This window comes from Heterodontus francisci, chromosome 14 (genome assembly GCF_036365525.1).
Source record: "Heterodontus francisci isolate sHetFra1 chromosome 14, sHetFra1.hap1, whole genome shotgun sequence".
Taxonomy (NCBI): Eukaryota; Metazoa; Chordata; class Chondrichthyes; order Heterodontiformes; family Heterodontidae; genus Heterodontus; species Heterodontus francisci.
The window spans coordinates 106,812,243-106,838,706 of NC_090384.1; the positions used below are offsets into that span (position 1 = coordinate 106,812,243).

At 44.4% G+C, this 26,464-nt stretch overlaps 1 protein-coding gene across 1 annotated transcript in view; it reads right to left on the minus strand.

Moving 5' to 3' along the window:
• Nucleotides 1–26,464, minus strand: part of ctr9 (CTR9 homolog, Paf1/RNA polymerase II complex component) — an 81,177-nt gene that overhangs the window by 11,277 nt on the left and 43,436 nt on the right. The window contains exons 17-22 of the mRNA XM_068046701.1: nt 17,348–17,464; nt 14,508–14,653; nt 14,351–14,422; nt 12,600–12,735; nt 6,038–6,178; nt 5,613–5,770 (exon numbers count right to left, since the gene is read on the minus strand). Of these exons, the coding sequence (XP_067902802.1) occupies nt 5,613–5,770; nt 6,038–6,178; nt 12,600–12,735; nt 14,351–14,422; nt 14,508–14,653; nt 17,348–17,464 (770 nt within the window). The remainder of the gene's footprint in view (nt 1–5,612; nt 5,771–6,037; nt 6,179–12,599; nt 12,736–14,350; nt 14,423–14,507; nt 14,654–17,347; nt 17,465–26,464) is intronic.

Sequence of the window (26,464 nt, forward strand, 5' to 3'; positions counted from 1 at the left end):
CCCAAGAACTGGAATTGTTCCCGGCTTCTGACATGGAGCACAAGGAGCACACCATGGCTTTGAGCTCTCCTGCCATGACTTAACCCTTTCAATTAAATTAAACCTTCTGGAAGATCTTAATGTCCAATAATATCAGTTATTCTAGGGCCTTCTTCCCTGGTCCTCAATACTACAGAATCCCTAAAAAAAAATACTACTTACTATATTTGAAATAAACTTTTCTTACCGGAGATACTTATCCAGCTTACTAGGGCCAGGACCACTATACTGTGCAACATCTAGACCCGGCTTTCACTAAAACACACGTCATGAACAGGTACAGAAAATAATCAAAAAAGCTAATGGAATGCTGGCCTTTAAATCTAAAGAATTAGAATACAAGGCAAAGCCCTGGTTCTATCACAACTGGAGCACTGTGAGCAGTTCTGGGCACCACACCTTAGAAAGATATAAAAACAAGAAATTCTGGAAATACTCAGCAGCTCTGGCAGCATCTGTGGAAAGAGAAGCAGAGTTAATGTTTCAGGTCAGTGACCCTTCATCAGAACTAGCAGATATTAGAAATGTAAAAGGGTTTAAGCAAGTAAAGGGGCAGGGGGGGGGTGGGGTGCAAGAGATAACAGAAGAGAAGGTGTTGTTAAGACAGAGAGTCACAGAGAATAACTGACCAGAAGGTCATGGAACAAAGGTAAACAGTATGCTAATGGTGTGCTGAAAGACAAAGCGGTAGTACAGAGAGGGTGTGAATAGACTGTAAAGCACAAAGCACTCCAAGCACAAACATTAAAAAAAACAGAAACAGTGGGTAGGCACAGTAGAAACAAACTAAAAAAAACTACAATACAATAAGCAAATTAAAAAGAAAAAATAACTAAACATAAAAAGGGGGGGCCCATCATGCTCTGAAATGATTTAACTTGATGTTCAGTCCGGCAGGCTGTAGCGTGCCTAATCGGTAAATGAGCTGTTCCTCGAGCAGGGGGTGGAAGGTGTTGAAATGGCCAGCAACCGGAGGCTCGGGGTTATGCTTACGAACTGAGTGGAGGTGTTCTGCAAAGCAGTCACCCAATCTGCGTTTGGACTCCCCAATCTAGAGGAGACCACATTGTGAGCAGTGAATACAGTATACTAAATTGAAAGAAGTACAAGTAAATCGCTGCTTCACCTGAAAGGAATATTTGGGGCCTTGGATAGTGAGGAGAGAGGAGGTAAATGGACAGGTATTACACCTCCTGCAATTGCAGGGAAAGGTGCCGTGGGAAAGCCACGAGGTGGTGGGGGTAATGGAGCAGTGGACGAGGGTGTTGTGGAGGGAACGATCCCTTCGGAATGCTGACAGGGGAAGATGCATTCGGTAATGGCATCACGCTGGATGTGGCGGAAGTGACGGAGGATGATCCTTTGGATCTGGAGGCTGGTAGGGTGGAAAGTGAGGACAAGGGGAACCCTGTCGCGGTTCTGGGAGGGATGGGAAGGGATGAGGGTAGAGGTGCGGGAAATGGGCCGGACACGGTTGAGAGCCCTGGCAATCACAGTGGGGGGGAATCCTTGGTTGAGGAAAAAGGAAGACATATTAGAAACACTGTCGTGGAAGGTAGCATCATCAGAGCTAGTTCTGATGAAGGGTCACTGACCTGAAACATTAACTCTGCTTCTCTTTCCACAGATGCTGCCAAACCTGCTGTGTATTTCCAGCATTTCTTGTTTTTATTTCAGATTTCCAGCATCTGCAGTATTTTGCTTTTATTTTACTTAAGATAGATATATTGGCCTTGTAGGGAGTAGATTTACCAGAATGATACTTGGATTCCGAGGGTTAAATTACGAGAAGAGATTACACAAACTAGGGTTTCACTTCCTGGAATTTCGAAAGTTAAGAGGTGATTTGATTGAAGTTTCCAAGATATTAAGGGGAACTGAAACTATTTCTGCTGGTTGATGAGTCTAGGACCGGGGGTATGGACTAAAATTACAGCCAGACTTTTCAGGAGTGAAATTCGGAAACACTCCAACACACAAAGGGTTGTAGAAGATTGGAACTCTCTTCTCCAAATGACAGCTGATGCTAGATTGAAACTGAACTTGAGGAGCCATATAAATAACGTCAGATGCTGGGAATCCTGTGGCGAGTAACTAACCTGACTGCCCAAAGTCTGTCTACAAGGCACATGTCAGGAGTGTGGTGGAATACACTCCACTTGCCTGGATGGGTGCAGCTCCAACAACACTCAGGAAACTCGACACCATCCAGGACAAAGTAGCCCGCTTGATTGCCAGCCGTCCACAAACATTCACTCCCTCCATTATGTCGTACAGTGGCAGCAGTGTGTACCATCTATAATGTCGCTGGGTCAAAATCATGGAACTTGCTTCCTGACAGCACTGTGGATGTACCTACCCCATATGGACTGCAGCATTTCAAGAAAGCAACTCACCATCACCTTCTCAAGGACAATGGTGGAGGGAGTGAATGTTTGTGGACGGGGTGCCAATCAAGCACTGCAGCAATGCACCAAGTCTCCTTAAACAGCAACTTCCAAACCCACAACCTTGGCCACCTAGCAGGACAAGGGCAGCAGATGCATGGGAACACCACCACCAGCAAGTTCCCCTCCAATCCACACATCATCCTGACTTGGAACTATATCGCCGTTCCTTCACTGTCACTGGGTCAAAATCCTGGAACTCCTTTCCTAACAGCACTGTAGGTATACCACCCCACATGGACTGCAGCGGTTCAAGAAGGCAGCTCACCACCACCTTTTCAAGGGCAATTAGGGATGAGCAATAAATGCTGGCATAGCCAGTGACGCCCACATTCCATGAATGAATAAAAAAAATTGTTAATTTTAAAACTGAGATTGATAGATTTTTTTCAAAGATATTAAGGGATATAGGGCAAAGATGAGTATAAGGAGTTAGGTCACAGATCAACCATGATCTCATTGGATGGCGGAGCAGGCTCGAGAGGCTGAATGACCTCTCCCCTGTTCCTATGTTTCCCTTTCTGATCTCTATAAAACGATTCCACATTAAACCTTCGGTCTTTTACACAAACACTGAGAAAGAACGCACAAAACATTCAGGTGTACAAAAAAGGTAAAACATTTTCTGTAAAGTTACAAACCCCTACATTCTCTTCAAAATATAGTAAAAGCTTTGTTATCCAGCACTTTACCGACCGCCAAGCTCTATTATCCAGAATTTCCAAAATCTCCCTAACCTTGTCTCCCAATGCTCTCCTGGGCCAAGTTTTCCCAAGTGCAGTCGATGGTTCTCGGCATTAGTTAGTGAAGCTGCCGATAGTCATCTTAATGGCTCTGCCGGCAGTCCATCTTGTTTGTGTCCGCCATCGTGTTGCATTGCTGTGCTTAGCTCAGTAGGCTAGACAGCTAGTGTATGATACAGATAGATGTTAACAGCACGGGTTCAATCCCTGTACCGGCTGTGGTAGTTCATGAAGGCCTGCCTCCTCACCTTGCCCATGCTTGAGGAGTGGTGACCCTCAAGCTATACATCACTAACTGTCTCTCTAATGGGGAGAGATGCCTATGCGACTATGGCTACAGCAACCAAATCTCACCACCCACTCATTACGGCATCCGATAAACCATCGACAGGAAAAGGGGATAAATGCAAAAGAGTTGTGTTGATACTAAACCAGAAAACAGACATTTGCAGGCGTCTTGAAAAAGGTGAAAATCGTAATGTGTTGATGAATTAATATAATGTTGGTTCGTCAACGATATATGACATCAAGGGTCAAAAAGAACAGTTGTTAAAATTCTTTGCTAGTTCCAAGACTAATAAAGCTGTAGAACAATGTCGTACTCTACATAAACCTAAATTAGAGCAGCTGTACAGTGTACTGCACAAATGTCCCAGTCTCGGGCTCAATACTCATTGCAAAGGCAAAAGACATTTTTAAGCAAATGGAATTGACTGCATTTTCCAATGGATGGCTTTCTTGCTTTAAACAGCAGCATGGCATAAGAAGTCTAGATGTAAACGGTGAACAAAAATCATCAGACCATGTGGCTGAAGAAAAGCATTGTGATTTCTTCAATAAATTAATTGCTGAACATGATCTATCTCCAGAATGAATTTATAATTGATGAAACAGGCCTATTTTGGCACTGTTTGCCTAATTCTACCCGAGCTGGTGCGAGTGAATCTAATGCTGCAGGTTTTAAGCAAAATAAAGAGGGAATAACTGTGCTTGCAAGTGCTAATGCCACGGGAACGCACCAAATGAAGCTTTTGGCGATCGGCAATTATAATCGTCCTACAGCATTTAAAGGTACAAAGCATTTACCTATTGATTACAAAGCACAAAGTAATGCTTGGATGGACAAAGACATTTTTTATGATTGGTTTCACTATGTTTTTGTACCTGCAGTGAAAGAGCATTTTAGAAAAATAAGAAAACCTGATGATAGCAAAGCTATTTTTTATTAGACAATTATCGAGCTTACCCTCATGAATTGGAGTTAATGTCCGTAACATTCTCACCATCTTCCTGCCTGCTAATGTTACCTTGTTGATTCACCACTGGACTAGGGCATCATCCAGATTATAAAATGGTTTTACAGAAGAGATTTCCTAAGAAAGTTAGTCAATCATGAAGGCACAATCCAAAAATTTCAATCTAATTATAACATTAAAGATGGAATTTTCAATGTGGCTTGTGGGTGGAACTCAGTTAAAGGTGAAACATTAAGAAAGGCTTGGAGAAAATTGTGGCCAGTGTGATGTTGGCAGAAGTATCTTCTGATGAGGAGGAATTTGAAGGCTTTAATGTTGGCTGTAAAAAATACAATATCACAAATCTTTGATATATTGAGGAATGTTCCTTCTACAAACCCAATCAACCAGCTTACTGAACATGATGTAGAAGATTGGGTAGAAGCTGACAAGGAGGTTGAAGTGACATGTTGTTCATGATGCAGAAATAATAATGTCCTGAATCCTGAGAAGTCTAAGGAAATGGAAAAAGACTTTGCAGAAGATGATTTCAGTGAGGAACAGAAAATAACCTGGGCTAATGCTGCTTCAGCATTTGATACGTTAATCAAATTTGCTGAAAGGCAGACTTGTTACTCTGGACAACAGGTTATGCAGCTACATAACTTGCACTCTACTTTCATGCAAAAAAGACAGGAGGCAACTAAGCAAACTGATATCCGAAATCTTTTCAAAAAAGCTTCCAATGCTTGCCATAGACTCAGTACAGATTCTGTCCCATCACCTTCTACATCTACACTTGAAGTTCAATTTGATGATCTTTTGAGGAAGATGACATAAGTTTAGTAATTTAATGTAATTTATACATTAAGTTTACTGTACCTCCAGAATTCTATGCACCTTTACTGCCTCAAGATGTCTGCATTGTACATCGTCTTGTACTTTGTATGTAATCATTTCTCTTCAATTTAAAACTATTGTATTGTACTGCCTTGGTAGCACAACTCTTGATTAACTGGAATTTTCAATTATCTGACATCTCTCAGGTCCTGCACATGCTGGATAACAAAGCTTTTACTGTATTAGTCTGTAAACAACTCGCGATGTCTGTAATCCTAGTGAACCCTTGGGTTTGTGCTTCCACATACCGTCTCCTCTTCTTCTTCCTTTTCTTTTGATCCCCGTCCTCGTCCCCACCCTCAGGTTCACTGCCGCTCCCTCTCTGCTTCCTCTTCTTCTTGGGCAGTGGCAAGTCATCATCAGAATCATCATTAACAAACTCTTCAAACTCTCCTTTCTTCCCTCGCTGTGAGCAGAAAACCAGATATCCATTCAGAGAAACTCATTAACAACATTATGGTAACAAATATACTGAGAGAAATACGGTAACAGAAATCCACTAAGAGAGAAGATAACCACTAAGCTACTGGATCTAATTAGGACTATTCGCTCGCACGGAGGGTAAATGCTGACATGGACTAGTTGAGCCAAATGATCTGTTTCCGTGTTTAAACTCCCGTGTTTTTATAGTGCTATGAAAGTGTGTGGCAGAACGTTAGAGCTTTCCTCTCACCTTTCCACCTCCCTTCTTCTTCTCCTTCGAAGTCTCCATCTCTTCATTGAACACCAACAAGTTTCTGGTTTTCTCCAAAAACTGGCTCCGCTGCTCCAGCAACTTACGTTGCTCATTTAACTCCTTCTGTTTCTTATCCTCCTGAAAAAACAGAACGAGAGAGAAAAAAGAGACCCATTGCATCAGCTGCTAAATAAATCGGTGCAGTTCATCTCAGAAACACTGGAGAGAGATTTCTGGTATAATCAAATAAACGTTTTTCTGCCTTGTATGTCGATCTTAAAGTTATCTTTAGTAACAGAGGTCTTTAAAATTGTGGAAGATTTTGATAGACAGAAAGAGAGTGTATTCACTTGTGGGGAAGAATAAAACTAGAAGCCATCAAAATAAGATAGTCACCAAGGAAGCAAATAGGGAAATCTGAAATAGAATTGTTGATAGAATTATTAATTGTCAGAATGTGGAACTCGCTACCACAGGGAATGGTTGAAGTGAATAGCATTTAAGGGGAAGCTAGATAAACACACGGAGAAAGAAATAGAAGGATATGCTGGTAAGAGGTAAATGAGGAAGGATGGGAGGGAGTGTGAGCGAAGCATAACTGTTGGCACGGACTAAATGACCAGTTTTGTGTTCTATATTCTATGTGACTCAACATACGATTAACTAAAAGATAGATCTTGGATTTAAGAAACAGAAATTTCTGTCGCACCTTTCATAACCGTACGATATTCCAAACTGCTTCACAGCAGCTGAAACGCTTCTGAAGTGTACTCATTGTTGTAATGCAGGAAACACAGCAGCCAATTAGTGCATAGTAAGCTCCCACAAACAGCAACGTGCTAATGACCAGATAACTGTTTTAATGATGTTGGTTGAGGGTTAACTATTGGCCCAGCAGACTGGGGAGAATTCCCATGCTCTTCTTAGAAATAGTGGCATGGCGTTTTCATATAGATTTATATAGAACTAGAAGTCTCTCATCTCCTGGTATTGTGGTAGCACTACAGTAATGTTCAAAATACTGGGCTGAGTTTGCATTGTGTTCTTTCACATTACTGACAGAGGATGATACTAAAACTGAGAGTTAAAGCTTTGGAATAGGTTGGAAATTTTTCCTCTGGAAAAGACTTAGAGACGACCTGATGGCAGTCTTTAAAATTATGAATGGGTTGAACAGGGTAAATGTGGGGAGAATATTTCCACTTGTGGGAGCATCCAAAACTCAGGGCCATAAATACAAGATAGATACTAACAAATCCAATCGAGAAATAAGGAGAAATGTCTTTACTCAGACAACGATTAGAATGTAGATCTCTTGACCACAGTAAGTGATTGAGGCAAACAGCTTACGTGTTTCTAAAAGGAAAGTAGCTGAATACATAAGAGAAAAGAGAATAGAAAGAGATGCTAAAAGGCTATGATGAGAGAAATGGAATGGGAGGAAACTCACGTGGAGTATTAACTAGTTGGGCCGAATGGCCTGTTTCTGTGCTGTGTACTCTAAGGTTCAAACTGCATGACTGCTCAGCTCATCACCTGTATCGTGAACTGCTTTAAATAAAGAGAGGCTCTGCACTTTCAACAGCAGTTTTAAAAGTCTTTAAAACAAAATTTGTCTCTTCACGTGATGAACTGACTGTTGCAACATGTCCCATCTACCAAGACCTCCAGACTAAAGACTGGCTGCTGTGCGCTTCAACTGGGGCTGAGTTAGACAATGCGCACAAAACATTGACAAAATATATGAGCAATGTGCCAGGTAGAGTTTTAGCTGTGAACAGGGGTAATCCAAACTGCAGCCTGGCTTCTGACCCCTGGCAATCGGGCTCCTAAATTCCAGTTCTAGCTGCTCTCCTATTTACATATGAGCATAAAACATTATCAGGCAGGAAAAGACCAGCGAACTCATCAAGCTTGCCCCACCCCATGATGGCCAGAGAAAACACTGCCTACCCGCAACTTCCCATGGAACACTGTAATCTCCTGGGAGAGGTTTAAAAATAAAAGAGGAAATCCCAGGTGAGACAAGAATTAGGGACCGTAATTTGTTTCAATGCGAGAAGTATAACAGGTAAGGCAGATGAACTTAGAGCTTGGATTAGTACTTGAAAATATGATGTTGTTGCTATTACAGAGACTTGGTTGAGGGAAGGACAGGATTGGCAGCTAAATATTCCAGGATTTGGAAGCTTCAGGCAGGATAGAGGGAGATGTAAAAGGGGTGGGGGAGTTGCATTACTGGTTAAGGACAATATCACAGCTGTACTGCGGGAGGACACCTCGGAGGGGTCATGCAGCGAGGCAATATGGGTGGAGCTCAGGAATAGGAAGGGTGCAGTCACGATGTTGGGGGTTTACTACAGGCCTCCCAACAGCCAGCAGGAGGTAGAGGAGCAGATATGTAGACAATTTTGGAAAGATGTAAAGGAAACAGGGTTGTAGTGGTGGGTGATTTTAACTTCCCCTATATTGACTGGGACTCACTTAGTGCTAGGGGCTTGGATGGGGCAGATATTGTAAGGAACATCCAGGAGGGCTTCTTGAAACAATATGTAGATAGTCCAACTAAGGATGGGGCCGTACTGGACCTGGTATTGGGGAATGAGCCTGGCCAGGTGGTCGAAGTTTCAGTAGGGGAGCATTTCGGGAACAGTGACCATAATTCCATAAGTTTTAAGGTACTTGTGGATAAAGATAAGAGTAGTCCTTGGGTGAAGGTGCTAAATTGGGGGAAGGCTAATTATAACAATATTAGGCAGGAACTGAAGAATTTAGATTGGGGCGGCTGTTTGAGGGTAAATCAACATCTGACATGTGGGAGTCTTTCAAACGTCAGTTGATTAGAATCCAGGACCGGCATGTTCCTGTGAGGAAGAAGGATAAGTTTGGCAAGTTTTGGGAACCTTGGCTAACGAGGGATATTGTGAGCATAGTCAAAAAGAAAAAGGAAGCATTCGTAAGGGCTAGAAGGCTGGGAACAGACAATGCCCTTGAGGAATATAAAGACAGTAGGAAGGAACTTAAGCAAGGAGTCAGGAGGGCTAAAAGGGGTCATGAAAAGTTATTGACAAACAGAATTAAGGAGAATCCCAAGGCTTTTTATACGTATATAAATTCTTTTGGGCTTCCTTATCTCGAGAGACAATGGATACGCGCCTGGAGGTGGTCAGTGGTTTGTGAAGCAGCGCCTGGAGTGGCTATAAAGGCCAATTCTAGAGTGACAGGCTTTTCCACAGGTGCTGCAGAGAAATTTGTTTGTCGGGGCTGTTGCACAGTTGGCTCTCCCCTTGCGCCTCTGTCTTTTTTCCTGCCAACTACTAAGTCTCTTCGACTCGCCACATTTTAGCCCCGTCTTTATGGCTGCCCGCCAGCTCTGGCGAACGCTGGCAACTGACTCCCACGACTTGTGATCAATGTCACAGGATTTCATGTCGCGTTTGCAGACGTCTTTATAGCGGAGACATGGACGGCCGGTGGGTCTGATACCAGTGGCGAGCTCGCTGTACAATGTGTCTTTGGGGATCCTGCCATCTTCCATGCGCCTCACATGGCCAAGCCATCTCAAGCGCCGCTGACTCAGTAGTGTGTACAAGCTGGGGATGTTGGCCGCCTCGAGGACTTCTGTGTTGGAGATACGGTCCTGCCACCTGATGCCAAGTATTCTCCGGAGGCAGCGAAGATGGAATGAATTGAGACGTCGCTCTTGGCTGACATACGTTGTCCAGGCCTCGCTGCCATAGAGCAAGGTACTGAGGACACAGGCCTGATACACTCGGACTTTTGTGTTCCGTGTCAGTGCGCCATTTTCCCACACTCTCTTGGCCAGTCTGGACATAGCAGTGGAAGCCTTTCCCATGCGCTTGTTAATTTCTGCATCTAGAGACAGGTTACTGGTGATAGTTGAGCCTAGGTAGGTGAACTCTTTAACGACTTCCAGGGCGTGGTCGCCAATATTGATGGATGGATAAATAGCAAGAGGGTAATCAGGGAAAGGGTTGGCCTACTCAAGGACAGAGAAGGGAATCTATGTGTGGAGCCAGAGGAAATGGGCGAGATACTAAATGAGTACTTTGCATCAGTAACCACAAAAGAGAAGGACTTGGTGGATGATGAGTCTAGGGAAGGGAGTATAGATAGTCTGGGTCATGTCATTATCAAAAAGGAGGAGGTGTTGTGCGTCTTGCAAAGCATTAAGGTAGATAAGTCCCCAGGGCCTGATGGGATCTACCCTAGAATACTGAGGGAGGCAAGGGAAGAAATTGCTGGGGCCTTGACAGAAATCCTTGCATCCTCATTGGCTACAGGTGAGGTCCCAGAGGACTGGAGAATAGCCAACGTTATTCCTTTGTTTAAGAAGGGTAGCAAGGATAATCCAGGAAATTATAGGCCGGTGAGCCTTACGTCAGTGGCAGGGAAATTATTAGAGAGGATTCTTCGGGACAGGATTTACTCCCATTTGGAAACAAATGAACTTATTAATGAGAGGCAGCATAGTTTTGTGAAGGGGAGGTCGTGTCTCACTAACTTGATTGAGTTTTTTGAGGAAGTGACGAAGATGATTGATGAAGGAAGGGCAGTGGATGTTGTCTATATGGACTTCAGTAAAGCCTTTGACAAGGTCCCTCATGGCAGACTGGTACAAAAAGTGAAGTCACACGGGATCAGAGGTGAGCTGGCAAGATGGATACAGAACTGGCTCGGTCATAGAAGACAGAGGGTAGCAGTGGAAGGGTGCTTTTCTGAATGAAGGGCTGTGACTAGTGGTGTTCCGCAGGGATCAGTGCTGGGACCTTTGCTGTTTGTAGTATATATAAATGATTTGGAGGAAAATGTAGCTGGTCTGATTAGTAAGTTTGCGGACGACACAAAGGTTGGCGGAGTTGCGGATAGTGATGAGGATTGTCAGAGGATACAGCAGGATATAGATCGGTTGGAGACTTGGGCGGAGAAATGGCAGATGGAGTTTAATCCGGACAAATGTGAGGTAATGCATTTTGGAAGATCTAATACAGGTGGGATGTATACAGTAAATGGCAGAACCCTTAGGAGTATTGACAGGCAGAGAGATCTGAGCGTACAGGTCCACAGGTCACTGAAAGTGGCAACGCAGGTGGATAAGGTAGTCAAGAAGGCATATGGCATGCTTGCCTTCATCGGTCGGGGCACAGAGTATAAAAATTGCCAAGTCATGTTGCAGCTGTACAGAACTTTAGTTAGGCCACACTTAGAATATTGCGTGCAATTCTGGTCGCCACACTACCAGAAGGACGTGGAGGCTTTGGAGAGGGTACAGAAGAGGTTTACCAGGATGTTGCCTGGTCTGGAGGGCATTAGCTATGAGGAGAGGCTGGATAAACTCGTATTGTTTTCACTGGAACGACGGAGGTGGAGGGGCGACATGATAGAGGTTTACAAAGTTATGAGTGGCATGGACAGAGTGGATCGTCAGAAGCTTTTTCCTAGGGTGGAAGAGTCAGTTACTAGGGGACATAGGTTTAAGGTGCGAGGGGCAAAGTTTAGAGGGGATGTGCGAGGCAAGTTCTTTACACAGAGAGTGGTGACTGCCTGGAAATTGCTGCCGGGATAGGTGGTGGAAGCAGGTACGATAGCATCTTGACAAATACATAAATAGGATGGGAACAGAGGGATACGGTCCCCGGAAGTGCAGAAGGTTTTAGTTTAGACAGGCATCAAAATCGGCGCAGGCTTGCAGGGCCGAATGGCCTGTTCCTATGCTGTACTGTTCTTTATAAACATAAAACTGTCACCAACAAATCCAATGAGGAATTCAGGAGAAATCTCTTTACCCAGAGAATGGTGAGAATGTGGAACTTGCTATCACAAGGAGTTGAGGCCAATAGCATAGATGGATTTAAGGGGAAGCTAGAATAAGCACGAGGGAGAAAGGAATAAAAGGATCTGATGATGGAACTAGATGAAGAAAGATGGGAGGAAGTTCATGTGCAGCATACGACCGGACTGGACTAGTTGGGCTGAGTGGCCTGTTTCTGTGCTATAAAGACATGTAATGATGCGATCTCTGCCCCAGGCAGGAACTGGTCCAGCCCCCTCTTGAACATGTCCAGAGAGACAGCTCCCATCGCACTAGCTGGTAACAGATTCCAAAGATTCAGTACTCTCTGGGAACGACACCTAACATCCAGTCTATTCTTACTCTTACATGTCCCCTGGTTGTCCCCAATCTGTTAAACTGAAATAATCCATCAATAAGTACCCTTTCCAGCCCTTTCATTATCTTATCGGCCTCTATCAGGTCGACGTTACCCTAAGGTAAAATCGATCAGGTCCTTAAGTTTATCTAAGTAACAAAGGTTCTTTAAGCTAAGAATCATTCTTGTACTGGCTGTTTGGATAGTGTGGATATGGGAGGTTTGAAAAGTGCTGTTAGCTAATAGGTGGATAAAACCTAAATCAGAACAAGGAGATCTGGCAGCATCACCAACATGGGACATCTGGGAATTGATAGTCAGCCCCACGAGATCCATGGGTTGGCCACAAGCCAGAACTCTCCTGCTCAATAAGGAATGGGGACACTGACCTGCTCTTTGACCATCTGCATCCGCAGCATTTCCTTATGCTGCTCCTGCTTGCAGCGTAGCTCGCGATCCTCTTCATCCTGCTTGCGTGCACGGGCCACATGATACTGGGCTTGGCTCATCAGATCGGAGCACTGCCTGAAACACACGCACAGACAAATCCCCCAAGGGGTCAATGAGCAAGCGCACAATGCTGAAACCCTCATCCATGCTCTTCTCACCTCCAGACTTGATTATTCCAATGATCTCTTGGCCAACCTCCCATCTTCCACAAACTCCAGCTCATTCAAGATTCTGCTGCCCCGTATCCTAACTTGAACCAAGTCCCATTCGTCCATCAGCCCAGTGTTCAGTGACCTACATTGGCTTCCAGACCAGCAACACCTCAATTTTAAAAGTTTCATCCTTGTTTTTAAATAAATTGGGCCTGTATTCTCTGGAGTTTAGAAGAATGAGAGGTGACCTCATTGAAACATATAAGACTCTAAAGTAGCTGGATAGGGTAGAAGCTGAGAGATTGTTTCCGCTGGTCGAGGAATCTAAAACACAAGGGCACAATCTCAGGATAAGGGGCCGATCATTTAGGACTGAGATGAAGAGAAATTACTGCACTCAAAGGATTGCGAATCTTTAGAATTCTCTACCCCAGAGGGTTGTAGATGCTCCAACGTTGAATATATTTAAGGCTGGGATAGACAGATTTTTAGTCTCTCAGCGAATCAAGGTGTATGGCGAGCGGGCGGGAAAGTGAAATTGAATCCGAAGATCAGCCATGATCGTTTTGAATGGTGGAGCAGGCTTGATGGGCCATATGGTCAACTCCTGCTCCTATTTCTTGTGTTCTTGTGCAAGTCCCTCCATGGCCTTGTCCCTCCCTATCTCTGAAACCTCCTCCAGCCCAATACTCCAATTCTTCAATTTTGGGCACATCTCCCACTCTCTTTGCCGTGCTTTCAGCTGTCTTAGCCCTAAACTCTGGAATTCCCTCCCTAAGCCTTTCATCTCTCTCCTCCTTTAAGATGCTCCTTAAAACCTACCTCTTTCAGCAGCCTTATGGTCACCTGTCCTCATATCTCCATGTGTAGTTCGGTGTCAATTTTTGTCTGATTATGCTTTTGTGAAACGCTTTGGGACGTTTTACTACATTAAAGTTGCTATATAAAATAAAGGGTATGATACTGTGGTGACCATGTTACTGGACTAGTAATCCAGAGGTCTGGACTAATCTAGAGTGAGTTCAAATCCCACCATAGCAGTTTGAGAATATGAATTCAGTTTTAACAAAAAGTGTGGGAATGAAAAATGAATAAAAGCTTTCGGTCCTCCATCCTACTATCTCCTTATGAGGATTGGTGTTCATTTTTGTTTAATAATGCTTCTGTCGGACATTTTACTATGTTAAAGGTGCTATATATTGCAACAACAACTTGCATTTTAATGTTCCTTAGGGAAGGAAACCAGCTGTGCTTATCCAGTCTTGGTCTATATGTGACTCCACTTCTACACTAACATGGTTGACTCTTAATTTTTATTTTATTTATACATTTTCATGGTCCTTGGGCATTGCTGGCAAGGTCAGCATTTGTTGCCTATCCCTGATTGTCCTTGAGAAGGTAAGCTGCCTCGGAAGTGGCCTAGCAAATTATTTGTTTCTATCAACACCTTCTCCAGGCAACTAAAGTTGGGCAATAAATGCCAGTCTTGCCCAAGAATGAAAGTAAAATGCAAGTTGTTGGTACTATCAGACACATACCTGGCCTCTGCAGCAGCTTGAGCCAAATCAAATCTCATCTTATCCCCGGCGTTACTGAGATACTTGAAATACCTGAAAGATGGAAAACTCAGGATTAGAGCTCAAGGCAGGATTGTATCCTGCGGTCATGCTGTTAACTCCAAGCACCGCATCTTACCGATGGGCGAGTTCCAGTTCTTTGACTGCGTTCAACACTGCCTTCAGGTTGCTCTTTTCATCTCGGAGGACAGAGGTGGCCAGTCTCTGTAGCACCAAGGCCATGTTAAACATAAGCACGGTGTCATTAGGGGCTGCGTGCCTGGCCTGTGAACACAAACCATTTCTTTACTTACTGAACTTCTATTCTTAAACGGAGAGTCTATCTGCTTCCCTAACTAGAGACAAATCACACGCAACCATTTCCATTCTCTATAACCATACAGATGCAAGGTTGCTGTAGCGGTGTAGTTTTAGATCACAGTATCTCAGCCTCAATTCCAGCCTGTTCCAAGTTGCTCTCAGTGGTTGGAGTGGGAACATGAGTGGATGCAACAACTGACCTTGTACACTTGGTGTCTGGAAGAGGGAAACCAGTGATCTACCAGACATTAAGTTGAAAATGTCCTTCATAATCTTAGAATTGGAGAAAGATTGGTTAAAAATGAATGTAAGCTAAACTTCTTCATACAAACTGAAGGCTGTGAGTATGCAGAATTCACTGTCACAGGCGGCTACAAATGGAAAGTCAACAGAGGTATTCAAAAACAAACCTAAGAAGCGAATTAAGGGTTATGAAATTGGGATTTTTTATATATTTGTTCCTGGGATGTTGGCATCGCTGGTTAGGCCAGCATTTATTGTCCATCCCTAATTGCCCTTGTGAAGGTGGTGGTGAGCTGCCTTCTTGAACCGCTGCAGTCTATGTGGGTTAGGTACCCCTACAGTGCTGTTAGGGAGTTCCAGGATTTTGACCCAGCGGCAGTGAAGGAACGGCGATATAGTTCCAAGTCAGGACAGTGTGTGGCTTGGAGGGGAACTTGCAGGTGGTGGTGTTCCCATGCGTCAGCTGCCCTTGTCCTTCCAGGTGGTAGAGGTCGCGAGTTTGGAAGGTGCTGTCTAAGGAGCCTTGGTGAGTTGCTGCAGTGCATCTTGTAGATGGTACACACTGCTGCCACTGTGTGTTGGTGGTGTAGAGAGTGAATGTTTATAGATGGGGTGCCAATCAAGCAGGCTGCTTTGTCCTGGATGGTGTCGAGCTACTTGAATATTGTTGGAGCTGCACCCATCCAGGCAAGTGGTGAGCATTCCATCACATTCCTGACTTGTGCCTTGTAGATGGAGATGGAGTCAGGAGGTGAGTTACTCGTCGCAGATTAAAACAATACAGCTGTCAGGGCTTACAAAATGGTAGGCAGTTTTGATGGACCAAATGCTTTAGAATGGTTAGAATGTGGGAACTTGCAACCACATGGAGTTGTTGATACAAATCGCATCTATGCATTTAGGGGGAAGCTGGATAGACACGAGAGAGAAAGGAAATAAAGACTATACTGATGGAGTTAGATGAAGCAGGGTGAGTGGGGATGTATGTGGAAAACAAAGAACAGTACAGCACAGGAACAGGCCATTCAGCCCTCCAAGCCTGCGCCGATCTTGATGCCTGCCGAAACTAACGCCTTCTGCACTTCCAGGGACCATATCCCTCTATTCCCTTCCTATTCACATATTTGTCAAGATGTCTCTTAAACGTCGCTATCGTATCTGCTTCCACCACCTCCCCTGGCAGCAAGTTCCAGGCACTCACCACCCTCTGTGTAAAAAACTTGCCTCACACATCCCTTCTAAACTTTGCCCCTCGCACCTTAAACCTATGTCCCCTAGTAACTGACTCTTCCACCCTGGGAAAAAGCTTCTGACTATCCACTCTGTCCATGCCACTCATAACTTTGTAAACCTCTATCATGTCGCCCCTCCAACTCCGTCGTTCCAGTGAAAACAATCCGAGTTTTTCCAACCTCTCCTCATAGCTAATGCCCTCTAGACCAGGCAACATCCTGGTAAACCTCTTCTGTACCCTCTCCAAAGCCTCCACGTCCTTCTGGTAGTGTGGTGACCAGAATTGCACGCAATATTCTAAGTGTGGCCTAACTAAGGTTCTGTACAGCTGCAGCATGACTTGCCAATTTTTATACTCCATGCCCCGACCGATGAAGGCAAGCAAGCCGAATGCCTTCTTGACTACCTTATCCACCTGCGTTGCCACTTTCAGTGACCTGTGGACCTGTACGCCCAGATCTCTCTGCCTGTCAATACTCCTAAGGGTTCTGCCATTTACTATATACCTCCCACCTGCATTAGACTTTCCAAAATGCATTACCTCACATTTGTCTGGATTAAACTCCATCTGCCATTTCTCCGCCCAAGTCTCCAACCGATCTATATCCTGCTGTATCCTCTGACAATCCTCATCATTATCCGCAACTCCACCAACCTTTGTGTCATCCGCAAACTTAATCAGACCAGCTACATTTTCCTCCAAATCATTTATATATACTACAAACAGCAAAGGTCCTAGCACTGATCCCTGCGGAACACCACTAGTCACATCCCTCCATTCAGAAAAACACCCTTCCACTGTTACCCTCTGTCTTCTATGACCGAGCCAGTTCTGTATCCATCTTGCCAGCTCACCTCTGATCCTGTGTGACTTCACCTTTTGTACCAGTCTGCCATGCGGGACCTTGTCAAAGGCTTTACTAAAGTCCATATAGATAACATCCACTGCCCTTCCTTCATCAATCATTAGCACAGACTAGTTGGGCTGAATGGCCTGTTTCTGTGCAGTAAATACTACATAATTTTATATATGCACTGAAGTGTTCAGATATCTTTCTAAAATGTATTAAGAATAACAGGGCCATAACCACCACACTACTGCAGACTCTTTATGGGGTTTATATATATGAAAACCAGTCTTGACCCTTCAACTGGATTTTTCTAAATTAAAACAAAAATTACCTTCAACAAAGTCTGTTTGCAATCCTGAAGCTTTCCACACTTGAAGTAAGCTCTTGCTAAGAACAGCAGTACCTCTGTGCTCTGGTGTTTGTAAAACTTCTTCAAGCAGTTCTCGTACTAGTCGAAACAAAAGCACATGTTAGTTGTCACAAAACCCTGCCATTTCTCTTCTGGGATCTGGGGTCCAATCGTACAGTACAATAGTAGCAACATTTCATTAGTTGTAAAGAGCTTTGGGATGTCCTGAGGTCACAAAAAGTGCTCTAGAAATGCAAGTTCTTTCTTCCCTTCAATTCAACACAGGCTGATGGGTTGAAAGTTCCTCTTCCTGTGGTTCCAAAAGTCCAAAGGGAAGTGAAATTTGTGCAGTCTCTGACTCTATTTCCTAGCTAAGAGTGAGTCTTTAATAAAAACAAATTGCCCGCAATTTGGGGCTTTTTACCAAGAAAAACCAGGTGCCTGACCTGGAAAATGTCCCTCTGACAGAGCACTGGGTGCTCCCCTGAGGTGAGATTAATTGGACAGAGTAGAGTGGGGTTTACTTTGTGCTATTTACGATCTGGAAGCGGTTTTCTGCAAAGAATGGAGAAATCTCATTCCCAGCACCAACCAGCCTCAGGCATTACACTTCAAAGGTTCACAACACATGAAAATGCAATTTAACAAACACATGGGGAGTTGGGAATCTCCTCTCAGACGAAAATGCAACCGTCAAAGACTGCAGGCACTTCCACACCAAATTCCAGCTTCTGCCCTTGAAGGGATAGTTAATTACCTTTTTATACAACCTTATGGTACAGATGGAGGACATTCAGCTCATCATGCCTATGCCAGCTCTTTCAAAGTGCAATAAAATTAGTCCCACTCTCCTGCTCTTTGCTCCATAGCCCTGCAAATGTTTCCTTTTCAAGTATTTATCCTGTTCCCTTTAAGAGTTATTATTGAATCTGTTTTCACCTCGCTTTCAGGCAGCGCATTCCAAATAATTAAAACTTACCGTGCTACTCCTAACATAATTATCTGGCTTAACCACCTGAATATAAAATTATAGATAATAAAAACAAGAAATGCTGGAACCACTCAGCAGGTCTGGCAGCATCTGTGGAAAGAGAAGCAGAGTTAACGTTTCGGGTCAGTGACCCTTCATCGGAGCAGTTCCAAAGAAGGGTCACTGACCCGAAACTTTAACTCTGCTTCTCTTTCCACAGATGCTGCCAGACCTGCTGAGTGGTTCCAGCATTTCTTGTTTTTATTTCAGATTTCCAGCATCCGCAGTATTCTGCTTTTATAAAATTATAGATGTTGTTTTACAATCAAATCAGACAATAAAAGGGAGATGGTGTAAAATAATTTTCATCTCCCATCTGGTTCTTTTGCTAACTATTTTAATTTTCTCTTTTCATTTATGAAGTCACTGGGTATAATTCCACAGAAACTTTCTGCTACTTCACCAAAGTCATCAGTGTGGTTCAGCCTAGAAAATGTTGGCACCGTATTCTGCCAGAGGATCACAGCCACGAATGACCCCTGACATTCCAATACGCTCCACAATAGTGTCACCAAACAGGGATCAGGGTTAGGGAAACCTTGGCTACACTTTCCCCTCACTAACAGTCATTGAGGCCAGTTATGTAGCCCAACCTGCCACAATTGAGCGAACTTGGCAAAGTCCAAGGACAGAGATTGGGACTTTCCGAGTCTGGATGGCTTTGTTTACGGCTTTGATTCATTTGCGCAGTTTAGTTTGGATTAAAAATATAAAGTCAGTGATATGTAAAAGAGGTATTTTTTAAATATAATGTAGGGGATTGCAATGGTCAGGTTAATCTTCTGAGCAGCAACGAATATAGCAAATGAGACTGTAAAACAACCTTATTTTTCTGTAGCTCAGTGGATAGTGCTCTTGCCTGAATCAGAAAATCATGTGTTCAAGTCCCGCCCCAGAGACTTGCACACATAATCCAGGCTAATACTGCCAATGCAGTACTGAGGGAGTGTGACACTGTTGGAGGCGCTGTCTTTCAGATAAGACTTTAAAACTGATGGATGTAAAAGATCCCAAGGCGCTGTTTTGAAGAAGAGCAGGGGTGCTCTCCGACCAATATTTGCCCCTCAAACTGCATCATTAAATTGATTATCTGATCATTATCAGAATAGTTTGTGGAATTGTGCTGTGTGCAAATTGTATGACACACATCCTACATGACAGCAGTGACTACACTTCAAAAGCACTGCACTGGCTATAAAGCACTTTGGGACGTACCGAGGTCATGAAAGGTGCTACAGAAATGAGAATGCTTTTTTGTAAACTGATCAAGTCATTACTGAGTAACTAACACCCCACATAAAACTGTACAGTCCGTTCAAAATTTAAGGGATTTTGATAAGGTGAGTTGGGAAAACTATTTCCACCAGTTAGAGAGGACATAAAAGTTCATTAGACGACTCCATTTCAAAGATGAATTTGAGTGCACAATGGAAGGCATTAAGGTATGCAAGGGAATTCTTACATGCAGCTGCAGATTCAAATGTAGCAAACATATCAACTTGCTCAGAAATAGGGCCCGAGCCATTTCCTCACCGTGCAAGCTTGACATCGAAATAGGCCCATCAAAGTTATCTTGCAGGATAATGGCTCCTCTGAGCAGATCATCGTTTGTTGTGTATCGTGCATACTCATGAACAGGCCTAAGGCTGCCACTTTCGGACCTGAAAAGTGCCCAGTCTACCTCAAATTACCCTGGAAGGGTAAGGTATCTCAAAACTTTTAGCAACAGGTAAAGCTAGCTGTTTCACACTGCTACTATGCAGTAACAACACAAATGGTACTTTCCAATAACAGGATGCTGCTGTCAAGCCAGAAAGATGTTCTGCCTACCGCATAAATGAGTAATGTGTTACATGAATTCCAGTTTCGGTGCAATGCAAGGTACGTAGGCCGTACATCCCAATGACCGGCGGATTGTATCAAACAGCACGTCCCTTCAGCTGTTTGCAATAGGCAGAGTATTGACCGTACTCAACCAGCTCGTACTTGCAAAATTCAGAACACAACATCTAACGTTAGATGTGATTCCGCGATTGGATAGCACTTACTGAACAATCCCGAGCATGCTAAGAATTACACTAACAACTAATTTAAGATTATCAGTCAGGCTCGCAATGTGCTCACTTGAAACTACTGTCATGCTAGGCCCCCACCTGCCAAGAATGAGGCACATTAATTTTGTCATGAACATTGATTTTAAACTGTTACTGAGTGCAGAAAGGACTTATTATATTAATCAGATCAGCTGTGGCTGGAAAAGACATTTGCATATTAACAGATGGTGATTGGAAGGACAAAGGACCATTCTCTGACACAGTCAACCCACAATGGAACTTGCTCACCAGGCATTGTGTGTAAGAGCAGCATTCCAGAGACTGCTAAGGTGATACAATCCACAAAGTGATTCCTGACAACGCTAGCCCCCACTGACGTCATCAGGCTGCGCCGCGGTGCGCACATGCGCAGACGGTCTCCTGCTCTCTGCGCATGCGCTGCGTTCCAGCTTGCCAGGACTGGTTAGCGCATGCGCCGATGACATCATCGCGTGATGCGTGCTTCTTCGGGCAACGCGCCTGGTCGGCCTCTGCACATGCGCTTTATGCAACGCCAACGGGTATTCACGCATGCGTCAGCCTTCAGATATTCACGCATGCGTCAAAGCTTCGGAGCGAGTTTCTGAAAGTGGAAGGAGGAAAGGTTTCGTCGGGTATTTTCTCGCAATTATTTAGTCGTTTTGGAGATTTCAGTCTGCTTCATTTTTATTAGAAAGAGGAGATTGCTCCAAGGTAAGTTGCTCTGCTGTTGTAAGTTGCTCTGAAAACATTTCCATTGTCTGGGCCACTGCATGCACTCCAGTCCCTGTTGTAAGTTGCTCTGAAAACATTTCCATTGTCTGGGCCACTACATGCGCTCCAGTCCCTGTTGTAAGTTGCTCTGAAAACATTTCCATTGTCTGGGCCACTACATGTGCTCCAGTCCCTGTTGTAAGTTGCTCTGAAAACATTTCCATTGTCTGGGCCACTGCATGTGCTCCAGTCCCTGTTGTAAGTTGCCCTGAAAACATTTCCATTGTCTGGGCCACTGCATGCGCTCCAGTCCCTGTTGTAAGTTGCTCTGAAAATGCTTAATGTACTTAATAAAACTTCTCAATAATTAAACCCAGAATTGTTGAGATTTTGGATGCTATTTTCACGACTTTGCAACTGCACTTCAGATATTCAACTGTGGTGGAGGGGTGGGTGGGGTAGAGGGAGGGGTGTGGGAAGAGGGAGGGGTGTGGGAAGAGGGAGGGGGGAAGAGGGAGGAGGAGGGGGGAAGAGGGAAGGGGAGGGGGGGAAGAGGGAGGGGGGAAGAGGGAGGGGGAAAGAGGGAGGGGGTGGAAGAGGGAGGGGGTGGAAGAGGGAGGGGGTGGAAGAGGGAGGGGGTGGAAGAGGGAGGGGGTGGAAGAGGGAGGGGGTGGAAGAGGGAAGGGGTGGAAGAGGGAAGGGGTGGAAGAGGGAAGGGGTGGAAGAGGGAAGGGGTGGAAGAGGGAAGGGGAGGGGGGGGAAGAGGGAGGGGGGGGAAGAGGGAGGGGGGGGAAGAGGGAGGGGGGAAGAGGGAGGGGGGAAGGGGGAGGGAAGAGGGAGGGGGAGGGGGGAAGAGGGATGGGGAGGTTGTGGGAGCATCAAAGGACAGGGACTAGACAGTGGCAATGCCTGAAGTACAGTTGAGAAGTATGGGAGAAAGCGGCTGGATTGGGGATCCGCAGCTGGAGAGAACGGCTGGATGGATTGGGCCGGAAGCAAGTGGCCGTGGAGAGCGAGCAGCCGAAGACCTTGGTGTCGCCCGAGTGCGGGCAGCGGCAGGTAAGTCTTTTGCTGTTGTAAGTTTATGGCGCATGCACAGAAAAACACGCTTCTCCTCCGCTCCGCTGCTCCCTCCCCACCCCCCTCCCCCCCGTTGCTCTCTCTGGCCACTCTGCTCCCCCTCCCCGCTGCTCTCCCCACCCCCTGCTCTCTCCGGCGGCTCCGCTCCCCCGGCCCCGGCCCACTCGCTCTCTCACTCCGGCCATTGTATGCTGCCACGTGTTTGTTAGGTTGCCTGTGTGTGATTCTTTGAGCAGCGCCATCTTTAGTCCTGGCAGCTGCTAAAGTCGCAGACTGTGACGTTTTAGTGGCACATGCTGCATTTGCGCATGTGCCACAGCAGCGCCACCTACCAGTAGCGTTGTCAGCAAATGCGGCCTACAATCCAAGATGTGGTCAGACTAGCTAGTCACATGACTAACCTCCTTGGCAACCTGAGTTTTTCTGAATCGTACAAACAGTTTGAACTCAGAGTGTCTGTTTGCTCCTGGACTGAGATCTCACCTGTCTGCTCCCATCTCTTTCTCACAAGCCTCTGAAGATACATAAACCCCAAGACAGAAAAGTCTCCTACAGCGAACAAGATTTAAGAATAATACTGGGCCCCAATGAAAGGCAAGATCTACCTACAATCAAGGACTCTACAGTGAGCACGAAGAACTGTAACAAACTCTTCAGATATTGCCTCAAACTTTTCCACTTTATTTTTTCCTTCTGCTCTTTTGTGTCTCTATTGTTGCGACTAGGTGAGAAAGATGTCTGGGGTTCCCTTTCAGCCTTCACCTGGTCTTACTGTAACATGGTTTAATTTTAAACACATCGTGTTTTTTTAGCTCCTCCTTGGTGAATCCTTGTTCACTGCTTTCCAAATATAAGGCAAATAAACCAGCAGAAACAGGCTTCCTTAAGTTTAAAGAAGAAAAGTTTAAATTTATTAAACTTAAACTCTAATTTGGTTAACACTTACGAATACACGAAGCGCCCCACGCTAGCATGCATACGCAATACACACATGCAAATAAGAGACAGAAAAGAGAAGAAAAATGAAGTGGAAAAGTTTGAGGCAATATCTGAAGAGTTGTTGTTACGGTTCTTTGAGCTCACTGTCGAGTCCTTGAATGTAGGTAGATCTTGCTTTCTGTTAGGGCCCAGTATTCTTCTTAATCCTTGTTCGCTGTAGGAGACTTTTCTCTCTTGGTGTTCGTGCATCTTCAGTGGATTCAGAGGCTTGTGAGAAAGAGATGGGAGCAGACAGGAGTGACATTCTCAGTCCAGGAGCATTCTACTTTCTGCCCAAACTCTTTGTACAAATTCAAAAAACTCAGGTTGTCCAGCAGGTTAGTCATGTGACTAGCTGGTTTGACCATGTCCGTTTGTGTATTTGGCCATCTTAGCAGTCAACGTGTAATGCGACCTCCTCCACCTTCAACATCGGCCGATCAAAAGTTCATTGTGGGTTGAATGTGTCAGGGAATGGTCCTTTGTCCTTTCCAAGCAGTCTGTTAATATGCAAATATCTTTCCAGCCAAGTTCTGGCTACTTTTTTTTTAAAGCAAGTCCTTTCTTCATTCCAGTAACAGTTTAAAATCAATATTCATGACAAAAGTAATGTGCCTTTCTTGACAGGTGGGGGCCTAGCATGCTATTTGCATGTGTGTATTGTGTATGCATGCTAGCATGGGCGTGTAGTGTATCCACAGGCATCAAGTTTAAGTTCAAGTTTAATAAATTTCAACTTTTCTTCTGCAAACCTAAGAAAACCTACTTGTGCTGGTTTCCTTACCTTATGATTGGAAAGTGGTAAACAAGGATTCACCAAAGGGGGAGCTAAAAACGTGGTGTGTTTAAAATTAAACCCTGTTACGATAAGACCAGGTGAAGACTGAGGGACCCCAAGACACCTTTCTCACTGGGTCGTAACACTACAAATATTCATACCCCGGGACCTGTCCTCCGCAGGCAAAAGAAATATGTTTAGGCATTGCACCTTTTTTGAATTAAACAAAAGCAAGGGGAACAGTAGTTCTCTGGTGCATTCTCCATGGCAACGCCTCAACCAGAGTCAACTTGCCAACCAATCAGCACCCTTTTCTGATTCTGTAGAAATTGTTGCTCCCTTTCAAATTTGGCATTCTTGCGCCTGTCCCAATGAGTGCAATGTGCCTCTTTTTTCAGCTATCAATACCTCTTTGTAATTTTATGCTTCCATCTACACTGTTTACAATGCCAATTATCTTTGTGTCATCTGCAAAGCTAGATATGTGGTGTTCTATCCCATCATCCAAGTCGTTAATAAGTACGGCGAATGGTTTAGGCCCCAACACAGATCCTTGCAGGACACCACTAGTCACATCCTGCTAATTCGATTAACTGTCCTTTATCCCTACTCTGTCTCCTGCCACTCAGCCAATTTCTTAATAAGTTCAATAATTTTCCTTCAATTCCTGAACTTCAACTTTAGCTAACAGTTTCTTATGAGGAACTTTATTAAATGCCTTCTGAAAGTCTACAGATCTGGAACCGTGAGAAAATTATAGTTAGGGCATCTGCAATTTAGATTAGATTAGAGATACAGCACTGAAACAGGCCCTTCGGCCCACCGAGTCTGTGCCGACCATCAACCACCCATTTATACTAATCCTACACTAATCCCATATTCCTACCAAACATCCCCACCTGCCCCTGTATTTCCCTACCACCTACCTATACTAGTGACAATTTATAATGGCCAATTTACCTACCAACCTGCAAGTCTTTTGGCTTGTGGGAGGAAACCGGAGCACCCGGAGAAAACCCACGCAGACACAGGGAGAACTTGCAAACTCCACACAGGCAGTACCCAGAATCGAACCCGGGTCCCTGGAGCTGTGAGGCTGCGGTGCTAACCACTGCGCCACTGTGCAGTGCAAGGTTTTAAAACCTTGGAATGGAAATTGTCTGGTCCTGGGAATTTGTCACTCTTTAGTACAATTACTTTCTTCATTATGTTATTTTGCTGATGTTTATTTTTGCAAGTTCCCATCCCTGATTTAATATAAGTTTCCTTGGAATGACTGGCATGACGACCTTCATTGACAATAGCACCGTTGTCAGTTTTCAAGGGGCCTACATTGTTCCTGACCACACTCTCTTTCCTAACATAACTGTAAAAATATTTAGTGTTGTTTTTGATATCCTTTGAAAGTTTCTTTTCACACTCCCCTTTTGTAGCTCTTACTATCTGTTTTGTCATCTTCAGTTGTTCTTTGTATCTTTCCCAGTTTCCAGGACCATGCTAATTTTTCCATGCATGCTTTCTTTTTTGGTTTTACGTCATTCTTTACCTCTTTAATCGTCCATGGCTATATCTTTTTTTTTGGCAAGTAGTGCTTTTGCCCCTTAGGGGGCAAACTCAAACATGACAGGCCAGCAAGTGAGAAATAGAGGGGCAAAGAAACAGAGTAGGTGAGGTTTTGAGAGGCAGGATTGTAAAATGCAGCTCCCGAGCCCAGGAGTCAACAGCACAGTCAGTTGAACAGGTCTGTGCGTGTTTATTATCAACACAAGCCTCCACCCACCCTTTCTCATCGAACCCCATCAAGATATCCTTCTATTCCTTACTCCCTCATGTGTTCATCTCGCCTTCCCTCAAAATACATTTATGTTATTCGTGTTAACTACTCCTTGTGGTAGCAAGTTCCACATTCTCACCACTCTCTGGGTAAGAATGTTTTTCCTGAATTCCCTACTGGAGAGATTAGTGACTATCTTCTAATTATGGCATTAGTTTCAGACTCCCCATAAGGAGCCCATGGACTGCAGGTTAAGCACACTTAAATCAAAATTGAGTATAAGACTTATCACATCGCTCAGCAACATGACAAAGTTTTATAAATTCTGCAAATCACAATGAAATTCAGCACTGTTATGTGTTCAGTTGTGATAACTATTTTGTACACAGCAAGATCCCACAAACAGATCAATGACCAGTTCTGTTGTTGCGCTGCTGGTTGAAGAACACCCTGTTCTTCTTTGAGCAATGTCAATGGGATCTTTAGCTTCTGCAAGAACAGGCAGACTGGTAAGTTCCGCTCCCTCAGTACTGAATCATTGAGGTCTACAATAACAACTCTACTGCAATAAAAGCAAAATACTGCAGATGCTGGAAATCTGAAATAAAAGTGCTGGAAATGCTCAGCAGATCAGGCAGCATCTGTGGAGAGAGCAGAACTCTGCTTCTCTCTC